Below are 13,402 nucleotides of genomic sequence, written 5' to 3' on the forward strand. Positions count from 1 at the left end.
GGTAGAGTACATACTCGCGACTATACGTAGGTCGTATATAATACGCGTCTATATAGTAGGTCCGTAACATCTATACGTACTGATACGTTAGGTACGTACAACTATGCGTACTATACGTAGGGTCGGACATACTACGGCGTACTATAGCGTAGGTACGTACTCTAGCGCGTAGCTATAGCGTAGGTACGTACATACTAGCGTCTATACTAGGTACCGTACATAACTCGCGTACTATATACGTAGGTACGTCATTACTATGCGTTACGTATACGTAGGCAGGTACATACTACGCGTATCTGTACGTAGGTACTGTACATATACGCGTACTGTACGTAGGTACGGTACATACTACGCGGTACTGTACGTAGGTACGTACAGCCGGGGAAGCCATACGAGGCGCATGAAGCGATATGCAAAGGCGTGCATGTCGCCGCGTCTCCGGCGAAGAAATTGAAAAAGATATACAATGAGTCAAGGCGTCACCTTATCTAGCGGACACGGACGCGTGCATTTACGCTCCGCCACAATTCCTCTGACTCAGCTTTTGCTTCGCAGTCGATGTGATTCTCAACGCCGAACGTATATCACCGCTGGCAGACGAAACTGCTCCCCTGTCATGGGGAAATACACGGGGCCGTTATTAGGGAAACGTAGCACGTAGCATCCCATTACAATATCTCTAGAATTCGCGGCGCACGGAGACGGCGTGTGCGGCATGTCGGCAGCAAATAACGAGAGAATTTCGTTGGCGGCTCGTTCGCGAGTCGTCGTTGTGCGCCGCTCAATTTGAGCGTCGTTTGTGCGATATAAGTGGTCGTATGTGTCTGTTGTATTTTTCGCGCGGTGTGTGTGTGTTATGTTGCAGGCGCTTCTTTGATACGGTATTTGATCACGCTGTTTTCGGCTGGAATGTCCGCTGTTTATCCTCGAGTGTGGTCTAGAGGGTTTTATCCGTCGGAGGGTTGGGCGTGTGGAAGATATGTCCATCTTCAAGGTTGCGTTCTGTTTGTTCTCAACATCTTGCACGTCTACTCTTAGTGTACGATATTATTATATGTCATATATATGATATATAGTATAATATATATATATATATATATTATATTCACGTATTATATATTTTGCGGTCATCCTGTATCGCTAATAGTTGACAAAACGGAATGGCGACACTAACACGACGAACCACCACAACAAAGAAACAACATAAGCAATGACAACTAGCAGGCAGTATAAAGCAACACAACGAACGCCACAACGAAACAAGCCAAAAAGCTACCGACAATTTGTTATGGTTACTTATTCGCACCTCAACGTAATATTTTTACGGCGGTACCGCGGTAAAATATTATTTTTGCGTACGACTTGGCAATCATAGCCGCGCCCACCTTCTTATCTGTCTTATGTTCCACCATCGTCTAAATAAGCAATAAATGCAAGTCAATAAGAATAGTTAAAGAGATTATCGCGTGCCTGTAAATTATTATACTGTAGACGGTGTATCGTGTAACATTTGCAGGCCATGGTTACTAGGCGGTGTATATTTGTGTATATGTTATGATATGTATGTTGTATGTTATGTATGTATGTAGGTATGTATGTATGTATGTATGTATGTTATGTATTGTATTATGTTGTATGTGATGTAGTATTATGCCTGTATGTAATGTATGTATGTATGTATGTATGTATGTATGTATTGTATTGTAGTTGTATGTATGTTACTGTATGTAGTGTATCGTAATGGTATGTATGGTATGTATGTATGTATGTATGTACTGTAATGTAATGTAGTTGTATGTAGTATGGTATGTTATGTATGTATGTATGTATGTTATGTTGCTATGTTGTTAGTATGTATGTATGTAATGTAGTGTTATGTTGTATTGTATTTGTGTATGTATGTATGTATGTTGATGTATGTATGTATTGTAGTGTTGTATGTTATGTATGTATTGTATGTATGTATTATGTATGTATGTTGTATGTATGTTATGTATGTATGTATGTATTGTATGTATGTATGTATGTATGTATGTATTTAGTATGTGTAGTGTATGTATGTATGTTATGTATGTATTGTTTATGTATGTATGTATGTATGTAGTATGTGATGTATGGTAGGTGTATGCTATGTAGTTGTTAGTTGTATGTATGTATGTATGTATGGTATTGTATGTATGTATGTATGTCTGTATGTCGATGTATGTAGGTGTATGTATGTATGTAACTGTAATGTATGTATGTATGTATGTAGTGTATGTTATTGTATGTATGTATGTTGTGTCATTATGTATGCTATGTTATTGTATGTATGTATGTTATGGTATGTATTGTATGATATGTATGTCTGTATGTATGTATGTAGGTATGTATGTATGTATGTCTACAGTACGTACGTATCGTACTGTAGTACCGTCCGGTAACTATGTATCGTATGTATGTATTGTGAGTGATGTATTGTAGGACGGGTAAGTGTGTTATGTGTGTATTGAGTGTTCTCCTACGCAGTGTCGGGCTATGCGGGCTGTTGAGTGGCGTTTTGGTTGGATATCATCTATTCATTATTATTCCTCGCTGGGGCCTCTACTACCTAGTGAGTTCCTTTAGGGAAAACACTACCTGGAGGGCAGTCGTGCGACAACCCGTGGAACTCTAAGTAGGTTGTCTCTCCGCGATTTCTGCCAATTTTCATCCACATGCGTATTAGCTGCAATATGCGAGGATACATTCCAGCAATATGATGAGCATTATTTCAATACATGCGCCCAAGGGAGGTAATGGTCGTTGGAGTTAGCAAAGCTTCGTCAGATGCCAATATGCTGGCATTATTAGTGATAGTATGGGCATACGTGTGTTGGCTGAATCGACAGTATTTTTAAGTAGCGCAGATGTGATTATATTGACAGTCATGTCGTATGTTTTTTTTTATCAATCGCGTAATATATGCAGTTCATAGATAATGTAAACGACGCGAACGTTAATGCGTGAAATGCCGCCCTCGAATTGTGCACTAGTTTGGGTCAGCTTAGACTATTTTACTAGCTGGGTTTTTCACGCAACAAATTGCGCTGCAACGACAACTTCTGTAGCTAAGGCAACGTTTTTAAGAATCGCATCTATCGCAACTGTAGATTGTATGAAAGCAGTCCGTCAAGTCTACCTCACGCGGCAAGTGGATTTATTTACGCACGGACGCCGTGAATGATAACCCGCAGCATATACAGTAATATCTCAGCAAAATAACCGTGTTTTTTTAAAATCAATCTAACAAATCGTCAAATAACCCTGGTTTTTAAAATCAATTTAACAAAACGGAAATATAACCGTAGTTGTTGTAAAAAAAATCATTAATCAAAACGGATATAACCGTGGTTTTTTTTAAATCAATTTAACAAAATGGAAATATAACCGTGTTTTTTTAAAATCAATCTAACAAATCGTCAATATAACCGTGGTTTTTTTTAAATCAATCTAACAAATCGTCAATATAACCGTGTTTTTTTTAATCAATTTACAATGGAAATATAACGCGGTTTTTTTTTTAAATACAATCTAACACTAACGGATATATAACCGTGTGTTTTTTAAAAGTCAATCTAACAGACATCGAAATGTATAAGTCTTTTTGTTAAATCAAATTTAGCAAAAGTGAAATATACGCGTTTTTTGTTAATCAGACTGAACAAATCGGGTCAATATAGACGTGGTTTTGTTTATAGACTACGAAATCGTGCAATATACCGTGTTTTTAAAATCAGCAGCTAACAATCGTCATTATATGACCGCGATGGTTCTTTGTGACCTGCCGCGCAGGTTCTGATCATGCGAGTACGAGGCGATAGACGCGAGACACACGCCGCGGGTGGAGGGTGCAAAACGTGTACGATTGACGTCGGAGGCGGTAATCATGACGTGTGTGGATCGACGACTATCATCCACGGGACGGAAGTACGTAGTCCGTCCCGTGACGCGAGTTACTGGGAGTAGGTATATACGGCAGTAACGAATGCCGATCGGCAGTTACAGCTATAATGACGCATGGTTCGAATTAAAATATATACTGTTTAAACTCAGATTCGTCTGTCGGTCGGTGTCGCGGTCGGTCGGTCGGTCCGGTCGGTCGGTCGGTCGTCGTCGGGTCGTCGGTCGTCGTCGGTCGTTCGGTCGATCGGCGTCGGTCGGCTCGGTCGGTCGGTCGGGTCGGTCGGTCGGTCGGTCGGTCGTCGGTCGTCGCGTCGTCGGTCGGTCGTCGGTCGGTCGGTGCGTCGTTCGGATCGGTCGTCCGGTCGTCGTCGTCGGTCCGTCGGTCGGTCGGTCGTCGGCTCGTCGGTCGGTCGTCGGTCGTCGGTCGCGTCGGTCGGTCGGTCGGGTCGTGCGTCGCTCTCTCTCTCTCTCTCTCTCTCTCTCTCTCTCTCTCTCACTTTCTCTCTCTCTCTAGTCGGCAGAGAGATGGAGAGAGATTTCCGGTTTACTGCGATTTGAATATCGGTCGGGAGGTTATGATTTCTCCATTTTACAAGCGATTTAATATCTCGCTTATCAGATGGCAATAAATTCGAGAGCAAGGCAGCCGAATGCTGATGCGATATTCGATATTGCGGGGCGTGCATTCACAAAACGATTTCGGAAATTGGCCGTCGCTCTAACCATTAAAACGACGCGCATAAATCGAATTTCATAATCGCCCCTGACTATAGCAATAACTACGTGTCGAGATTTTTTTGCGTTTCGAGCGCGTTAAATATCGTGTCGAGATTTTCTTCATTGTTCGGTTTCAAAGTTGACATGTGTTAGAATGCGGGTATACCAGCCGCTCATTTGCGATAGAGGTCCTCTATATATAGACTCTCGCACAATCGCGATTTCGGCTCTGTCGTGTTTGAGCGGGTTAACGTCAACTCACACAGAAGAATAACTCCTGTTTTCGCGCGAAATTTGATTGCAAAATGCCATTAGGCGCTTTCGAACCGATGATATTCTAAAACCATCGCCTATTAAGCTAGACTGGATGCGAGTCGTTTACACGTGTGCTGCCTAAATCGCTCGCTACAGAAAGAGGCGGTCTCGTGGTGTCAGTCTCACGGTGAAGCATGCTGATGTGCATTTATGAAGGTCATTATTAATGCATTGTAAGATGGCTCGCATCAAAAACTGCATGGAAGTATATTTGCTTAGAAATGTGACCATCTATGGGACTCTTTTAGGGGGACGATAATGGAGAAATAAGTGGTTAGTTCGGTGAGCGTAATGTTTTGTTGCAACACAACTTAATAATTAACCGCCTAAACTGTTGTCATCGACGCTTTTTAGTCGTAGAAGTGGCCTTTTAATTTAATAGTTATGTTATGAATAAAAAATGTGGGCGCGTTTGTGTACGTGTGCGTGTAAGTGTGCGTTGGTGATGTGTGATTGTAGTAGTGGTGGTGGTGGTGGTGGTGGTGGCGGCGGCGGCGGCGGTGGTCGTCGTCGTCGTCGTCGTCGTGGTGGTCGTGGTGGTCGTGGTGTTGGTGGTGGCGGCGGCGGCGGTGGTAGTGGTGGTGTTGTTGCAGTTGTTGTAGTTGTTGTTGTTGTTGTTGTTGTTGTTGTTGTTGTTGTGTGTTTGTTGTGTTTGTTGCTTGTTGTGTGTTTTAGTTGTTTTTGTTGTGTGTTTAGTTTTGTTGTTGTTGTGTGTTGTTGTTGTTGTTGTTGTTTTGTTTGTTGGTGTGTTGTTGATTGTTGTTGTTGTTGTTTGTGATGGTGGTGGTGGTCTGGGCGTTGTCCAACGAACCGTCAAGAGAATAACTGTGCTTACAGTATCCTGTCAACGTCCAATTCAGATGCACCTTCGTTGTATGTATTTCCTCTAATGGACGGAATCATACTGCAAACTGTTTCGTACTAACTGAACATTTTGTTACTGCTTTATTCAGTTGGAGCGTTTGCAAGTGATAATGGCATCGCACACTCGACGCGCCATTGATTTATCAATACTCGCGCGATCGCTAGTCTCGCGATTTATCATGCTATATTTATCATTGCTATATTTCTTATGTTATCTTTCGGACGTACGTTATAAATGTTAACCGATTACGATCCTTGCTCATGGAAATTGCGCCGGGCGGCTCCCCGCAATGCCAGGCGCTCCTCTCATCGGAACTACGATACGCTATAGCTGTCATAAGAGGGGTTGTGCTGGCTTTGTCGTGGCGGTGGCGGAGTCAACTAAAAGGAGCTACTGCTTAAGTCGGCGACGCATGTGTCCGAGGGACGGCAGGGCGGAGGGACGACAATAGTCGTCTGTGTCGGTGTTCTATTGGTTGATTATTATATTTGCGTGATTATTGTAGATTTATGATCGGCGGCAATCGGACGCACGCACACGGCGACGGCACGTACCAGAATGCAAGATACTCCACAGCTCGCAGAAACGGACTGCACGCATCACTCGGAGTTCACGCACGCACGCACGACACGCACCACGCCAGCGAAGGCACGCAGCGTACCACGTACGCAAGCATCCTCACACAACACGCAGAAACACGGAGCACGCACGCAGCACGCAAACCAAATCACTACCCACCCACGTCCACACACAGCACACACCACACCACATGTAATGCACCGGCCCGCATCTACTCATTCTACCTATTCATGATCACTATTTTATTTGCCTAGACTTCCACTCTTCTACACGAAGTTTTAATCGAGCCGTAATTACTACGCTGGTCGACTTTGTACTCCTTCTCAGATGCAGAAGTAAGCTCATCACCCGAGGAAATAGACATAGTCGCTGTCCCAGCGTAGCGCATCACAGCTCTCCCAGTCCGCTTGATATTGTAAAGGAACTTGACGTCTGCATAAAACGCAACGAGGCATGGTCGCAAGCGAATTTAGACAATAATGTTAACATGGTAGCCGACTTGACCGACCGACCGCCTGACTGACCGCAACGCGACCGACACCGACGGACCGGACGACGCGATCCGACCCGACCCGACCGGACCGACCGAAGACCTGACCGAGACCGACCGACGACGCTGACCGACCGACGGACGACTCGCGGATCCGACCGACGACCGCCGACCGCCGACCTGCCGACCGACCGAGAGACGACGACACGACCGACGACCGATCTCGACCGACCGACGACGACGATCGACCGATCCTGACCGACGAACCGATCGACGACGCGACCGACCGATCGATTCCGACGACCGACAGACGCCGACCGACGATCGACCGACCGAACGCCACGACCGATCCAGCGACCGAACGACCATGACGCGACGCGACCGACCGACGCGACGAGGCGACCGACCGACGACCGACTCGACCGACCGAACGACGACCGATCCGAGGAACCGACCGATCCGACCGACGCGACGACCGACCGCCGCGACTTGTGAGCCCGACCGAGACCGACCGATCCGACGACGACCGCCGACCGTACCGAACCGACCGCCGATACGCGACTTGAGTTTAACAGTATATGATTTTTAATTCTACATTTGCGTCATTATAGCTGGTAATTGCTGATACGGCTTGCGTTATCCTGCGTATATACGTATTGCAGTATCGCGCAGGGCGACACGTATTCGTCGGCGTGGATGAGTCTGCGGTCCACGATCACGGTCCATGTTAGCGCTCCGACGCGTCGTCGACGTTGAAGCCTCCCCGCGTGAGTTGGTTCGCTGTCATCGCCTGAGTACTCCGAGTGCAGAAGTGCGCGGCGGTCAGCAGAAAACAGGCGGTATAATGGACGATATTTGGTTAGTGCGATTTAAAAAAACCACGGTTTATTGTGAATGTGATTATGTTAGGTGCTGATTTAAAAAACTACGGTGTATAATTGACGATTTGGTTTAGTCTGATGTTAAAAAATACACCTCGGTATTTCTATTGTGTTAGAATTGATTATAAAAAAGAGACGGTTTATCGTTTCCGTTTTTGTTATGATGATTTTAAAAAACCATCGGTTATTATTTCGTTTTTGTTCAGATTGATTGTAAAAGAAAAAAGACCGGTCTATATTTCCATTTTGTGTGATAATTGATTAAACAAACACGGTTACTGATGAGAAGATTTGTTAGATGATGTATTTCAAAAAAAACCCGAAGGTTGGAGTAGTTGACGATTTGTTAGATTGATTTTAAAAACACGGTTATATTTCCATTTTGTTCATTTGATTTTAAAAAAACACGGTTATATTTCCGTTTTGTTAAATTGATTTTTTTTTAAACTACGGTTATATTGCCGTTTTGTTAGATTGATTTTAATAAACCCAGGGTTATTTGACGATTGTAGATTGATTTAAAAAAAAACGGTTATTTTGCTGAGATATTACTGTATATGCTGGGTATCATTCACGCGTCCGGTGCGTAATAAATGCACTTGGCGCGTGAGGTGACTGACGGATGGTTTCAACCAATTACGGTTGCGATAGAGCGTTCTTAAAACGTTGCTTAGTAACGAAGTGTCGTGCAGGCGCAATTTTTGGTGTAAACCCAGTATAAAATAGTCTAGCTTGACCAAACTAGTCACAATTTCGAGGGGCGTGGGCATTTCACCGCATTACGTTCGGTCGTTCAATTATCGTATGAAGTGCAATATTACGCGAGTCGTAAGAAAAAACATGACGACATGACGGTAATATAGTCAATCTGCGCGTACTACAAATACTGTCGATTCAGCCAACACACGTATGCCCATACTATCACTAATAATGCCAGCATAGTTGGCTCTGACGAAAGCTTTGCTAACATTCCAGACGACTCATGTCCTCCCTTGGGGTCGCATGTATTTGAAATAATGCTACATTTGCTGGATGTATCCGTTCGCATATTGCAGCTAATATGCATGTGGTGAAAATTGGCAGAAATCGCGGAGAGAACCTACTTAGAGTTCCACGGGTTGTCGCACGTGCTCCACGGTAGTGTTTTCCTAAAGGAACTCACTAGCTTAAGTAAGCGCCAGGCGAGAAAAAGTAATAGATGTTCAACCAAAACGCCATCACAGCCGCCGCATAGCCGACACCTGCGTAGTAGAAACACTTACATACAAATACACACTTACCGTCCTACGCGTACCATACTATAAATACCTACATACATTACATACGTACGGTAACCGGGCGTACATACGACGGTACGTACGTAACGTAGCATAATACATACATACCGTACAATACATACATACATACATACAGTACATACGATACATAATACATTACATGAATACATACATAGAAAAATAAATCAACATACATACATACATACATACGATTAATACTATACTAATACATAACATAATAACATACATTACATACATACATAATTACATACTACATACATATCATACATACGATAATACATACATACTCTACATGTACATACATACATAGCATAGCATAGCTAGACCATACATACAGTACGTACAGTACATACATACATACATACATTTATTATTACGATGACATGTACTACATTTTATCTATCATACGATACATACATACATACATACATCCATACATAATAATACATACTACATACATACAACATAATCATACATACATACATACATATAAATCAAACAAATCAACACTACATCCTACATACAACTATACATACTACTACATACATACATACAGTAAATACATACATACATACTACATACATACCTAATACATACATTACAGTACATATCATACATGACAGTATCTACATACATACATACCTACATACATACATACATACATTACATACCTACATACTAGCATACAGTCGATACATACATTACATACATACATACATACATAACATACATACATTACATACATAATACATACATACATCATACATATCATACATCATACATAATCATACATACATCATACATTACCTACATACATACATTACTGACATCTACTACTATACATACATACATACATACATACATACATACATACATACATACATACATATACACATATACACGCGCATGTAACCATGGTGCATGTTACACGATAACACCGTTACAGTATAATAATTTACAGGCACGCGAATAATCTTTTAATATTCTTATTGACGTTGATTTATTGTTATTTAAACGATGGTGGAACATAGCGATGAAGGTGGGCGGCTATGATTGCCAATCGTACGCAAAAATAATATTTTTACCGCGGTACCGCGGTAAAAATTATTACGTTTGAGTGCGATAGCTAACCATAAACAACTATTGTCGGTAGCTTTTTGTTGTTGTTTTCGTTGTTGTCGTCGTTGTTGTTGTTGATACTGCTGCTGTTGTTGTTATTGCTTATGTTGTTTTTTGTTGTGGTGGTTGTCGTGGTTGTTGTCGCCATTTGGGTTTTGTCAATATTACGGATACAGGTGACGGCAAAAAATATATAATACGTGATATATATATATGACATATATAATTATCGCTACACTAAGAGTAGTACGTGCAAGATGTTGAGAACAAACAGAACGCACCTTTGAAGATGGGACATATCTTCCACACGCCCAACCCTCCGACGGATAGAAACTGCCCTAGACCACACTCGAGGAAAAACAGCGGAATTCCAGCGAAAAACAGCGTGATCAAATACGGTATCAAGAAAGCGCCTGCAACATACACACACACACACGCGAAAATATAACAGCACATATACGAAACTTTAATATCGCACAAACGACGCAATTTGGAGCGCGCGCAAGCGACCTCGCGAACGAGCCGCCAACGAATTCTCTCGTTATTTGCTGCCGACATGCCGCACACGGCCCGTCTTCGTGCGCACGCGAATTCTAGAGATATTTGTAAGGCGTGCTACGTGCTCGTTTTCCCTAATAACGGCCCCGTAGTATTTCCGCCATGACGGGGAGCGTTTCGTCTGCCGCGGTGATATACGTTCGGCGTGAGAATCACATCGGATGCGAAGCAGAAAGCTGAGTCAGAGGATTGTGGCGGGAGCGTAAATGCACGGTCCGGTCCGCTAGATAAGGTGGACGGCTTGACTCATTTATATCTTTTTCAATTTCTCGCCGGAGACGCGGCGACATGGCACGCGCTTTGCATTCGCTTCATCCGCTCGTGATGGCTTGCCCGGCTGTACGTACCTACGTACAGTACGCGTAGTATGTACGTACCTACGTACAGTACGCGTAGTATGTGCGGACCTACGTACAGTACGCGTAGTATGTACGTACCTACGTACAGTACGCGTAGTATGTACCTACCTACGTATAGTACGCATAGTATGTACGTACCTACGTATATAGTACGCGTAGTATGTACGTACCTACGTATAGTACGCGTAGTATGTACGTACCTACGTATAGTACGCGTAGTATGTACGTACCTACGTATAGTACGCGTAGTATGTGCGTACCTACGCATAGTACGCGTAGTATGTACGTACCTACGCATAGTACGCGCAGTATGTACGTACCTACGTATAGTATGCGTAGTATGTGCGTACCTACGTATAGTACGCGTAGAATGTACGTACCTACGTATAGTACGCGTAGTATGTGCGTACCTACGCATAGTACGCGTAGTATGTACATACCTACGTACAGTACGCATAGTATGTACGTACCTACTTATAGTATGCGTGGTATGTACGTACCTACGTATAGTACGCGTAGTATGTACGTACCTACGTATAGTACGCGTAGTATGTACGTACCTACGCATAGTATGTACGTACCTACGTATAGTACGCATAGTATGTACGTACCAACGTATAGTACGCATAGTATGTACGTACCTACGTATAGTACGCGTAGTATGTACGTACCTACGTATAGTACGCGTAGTATGTACGTACCAACGTATAGTACGCATAGTATGTACGTACCTACGTATAGTACGCGTAGTATGTGCGTACCTACGTATAGTACGCGTAGTATGTGCGTACGCGCGGAGGGGGAAAGAGGAAATCCTGCGTGTACGCGCCTACTCGCGTTGTGGTCAGGCACGTTTTGAAATGTCCCTCGCCGGCGTTGCATACCACCCACGGCAGCGTTAGTAGCATAGCTTACCGCCATATGACGTCTATACCCGTCATACACAAGATAAACAAAGAAAAACGCAGCCAAGACAAAGAAAAAGAACGCTAAATAACGCAAGGAAATATGACAAAATAAGAACGTCGCCAAACACCAGTGAGTAGTAAGAGAGAGCCGGCACGTGCAGGGTAATGCATCCGTACGTTAACGGCGAGAGAGGCGCAGCACGCGCATGCAGGGGAGGACATCGAGGGTCGGCGAGTGCGCATGCGCGAGGCAGCCCCGGATAAACTCAGCGACGCGGGTCTGCGGGTAATCTCCATGAGCAGTGTGTATATACAAGTGCGCCGAATCTAATTACGCGCTCTAATGATCACACGAAACCGTTATCTTGCACCGCTACTCTGCCCGATCAAAAGAGCGTTCGAATTTTACGCGCGCGACCGGTCGGCCACCTCAATTTATATTTTAATGCTTTTATCTATCAAGATATTTCTCGAGAAATCCGATAGGCGCTTGCGAACGTCCGCGCATACGTAAGAAGGGGTAGCGCAGCGGCGGCGGCGGCAGCCGGGCGGACGAGACTGTCATCGCTTGCGACATTTGACCCCATTATAACGAGACACGCGGGCTTTGTCGTGAGGACACACGTTCTACCGTGAACCAACGCAGCTTCGTGGATACGCGCGGGCATCTGCCTATAAACTCCGACCTCCGTCGTTATACTTTGCTTGCTAATATCGAACGCTGTGCGCCTGTTACCGCGCTGTGCGTTGTAAGAGCAGGTGGGAGAACGAGAGAGACTGACTGCATGATTTCACGATGCGATTAAGGCATCTGCGTGGTTTTCCGCGCGCTTCGTTCGTGATGGAATAAAAAGAGAGGGGAGGCCAGGAGTGTCGGTGGTGTATTTGTGAAGAGGGGAAGTGTAGGAAAAGTGCATTCGGGTCATGGAATAGAGGGGGAAGGAGAGCCGGTGTAGTGGGTGAGGTGTTTGAGAAAAGACAGATGCCTTTGTAACAAATACGGGTGTATGCACGCCCGTATTTGTTACAAAGCCATCTGTCTTTTCTCTGCATGAAAATGAGAAAGTGAAAACCACACACTATTGTTGGTAGTTGGGGATATCGCAGAAGTCTGATGTAGGAGGTATGAAAGCAAGGTTATCATATCATAACTCCACAAAAAGGAAAAGGGCAAGGCGGTTGGCATTTTTGGCTTGGTCACACACACACACACACACACACACACACACACACACACACACACACACACACACACACACACACACACACACACACACACACACACACACACACACACACACACACACACACACACACACACACACACACACACACACACGACGACGACACGACACGACGACGACGACACACACACACACACACACACAC

General features: G+C 44.1%; 1 protein-coding gene across 1 annotated transcript in view; it reads right to left on the minus strand.

Annotated features, from left to right (window-relative positions):
* LOC106808785 (sodium- and chloride-dependent GABA transporter 1-like) overlaps positions 1–13,402 on the minus strand; it is a 52,106-nt gene that overhangs the window by 25,278 nt on the left and 13,426 nt on the right. Inside the window, 3 exon segments of the mRNA XM_014811635.1 lie at positions 8,875–8,962; positions 8,965–9,012; positions 10,470–10,601. Of these exon segments, the coding sequence (XP_014667121.1) occupies positions 8,875–8,962; positions 8,965–9,012; positions 10,470–10,601 (268 nt within the window).

Source organism: Priapulus caudatus, unplaced genomic scaffold (assembly GCF_000485595.1).
Source record: "Priapulus caudatus unplaced genomic scaffold, Priapulus_caudatus-5.0.1 Scaffold304, whole genome shotgun sequence".
Classification (NCBI taxonomy): Eukaryota; Metazoa; Priapulida; class Priapulimorpha; order Priapulimorphida; family Priapulidae; genus Priapulus; species Priapulus caudatus.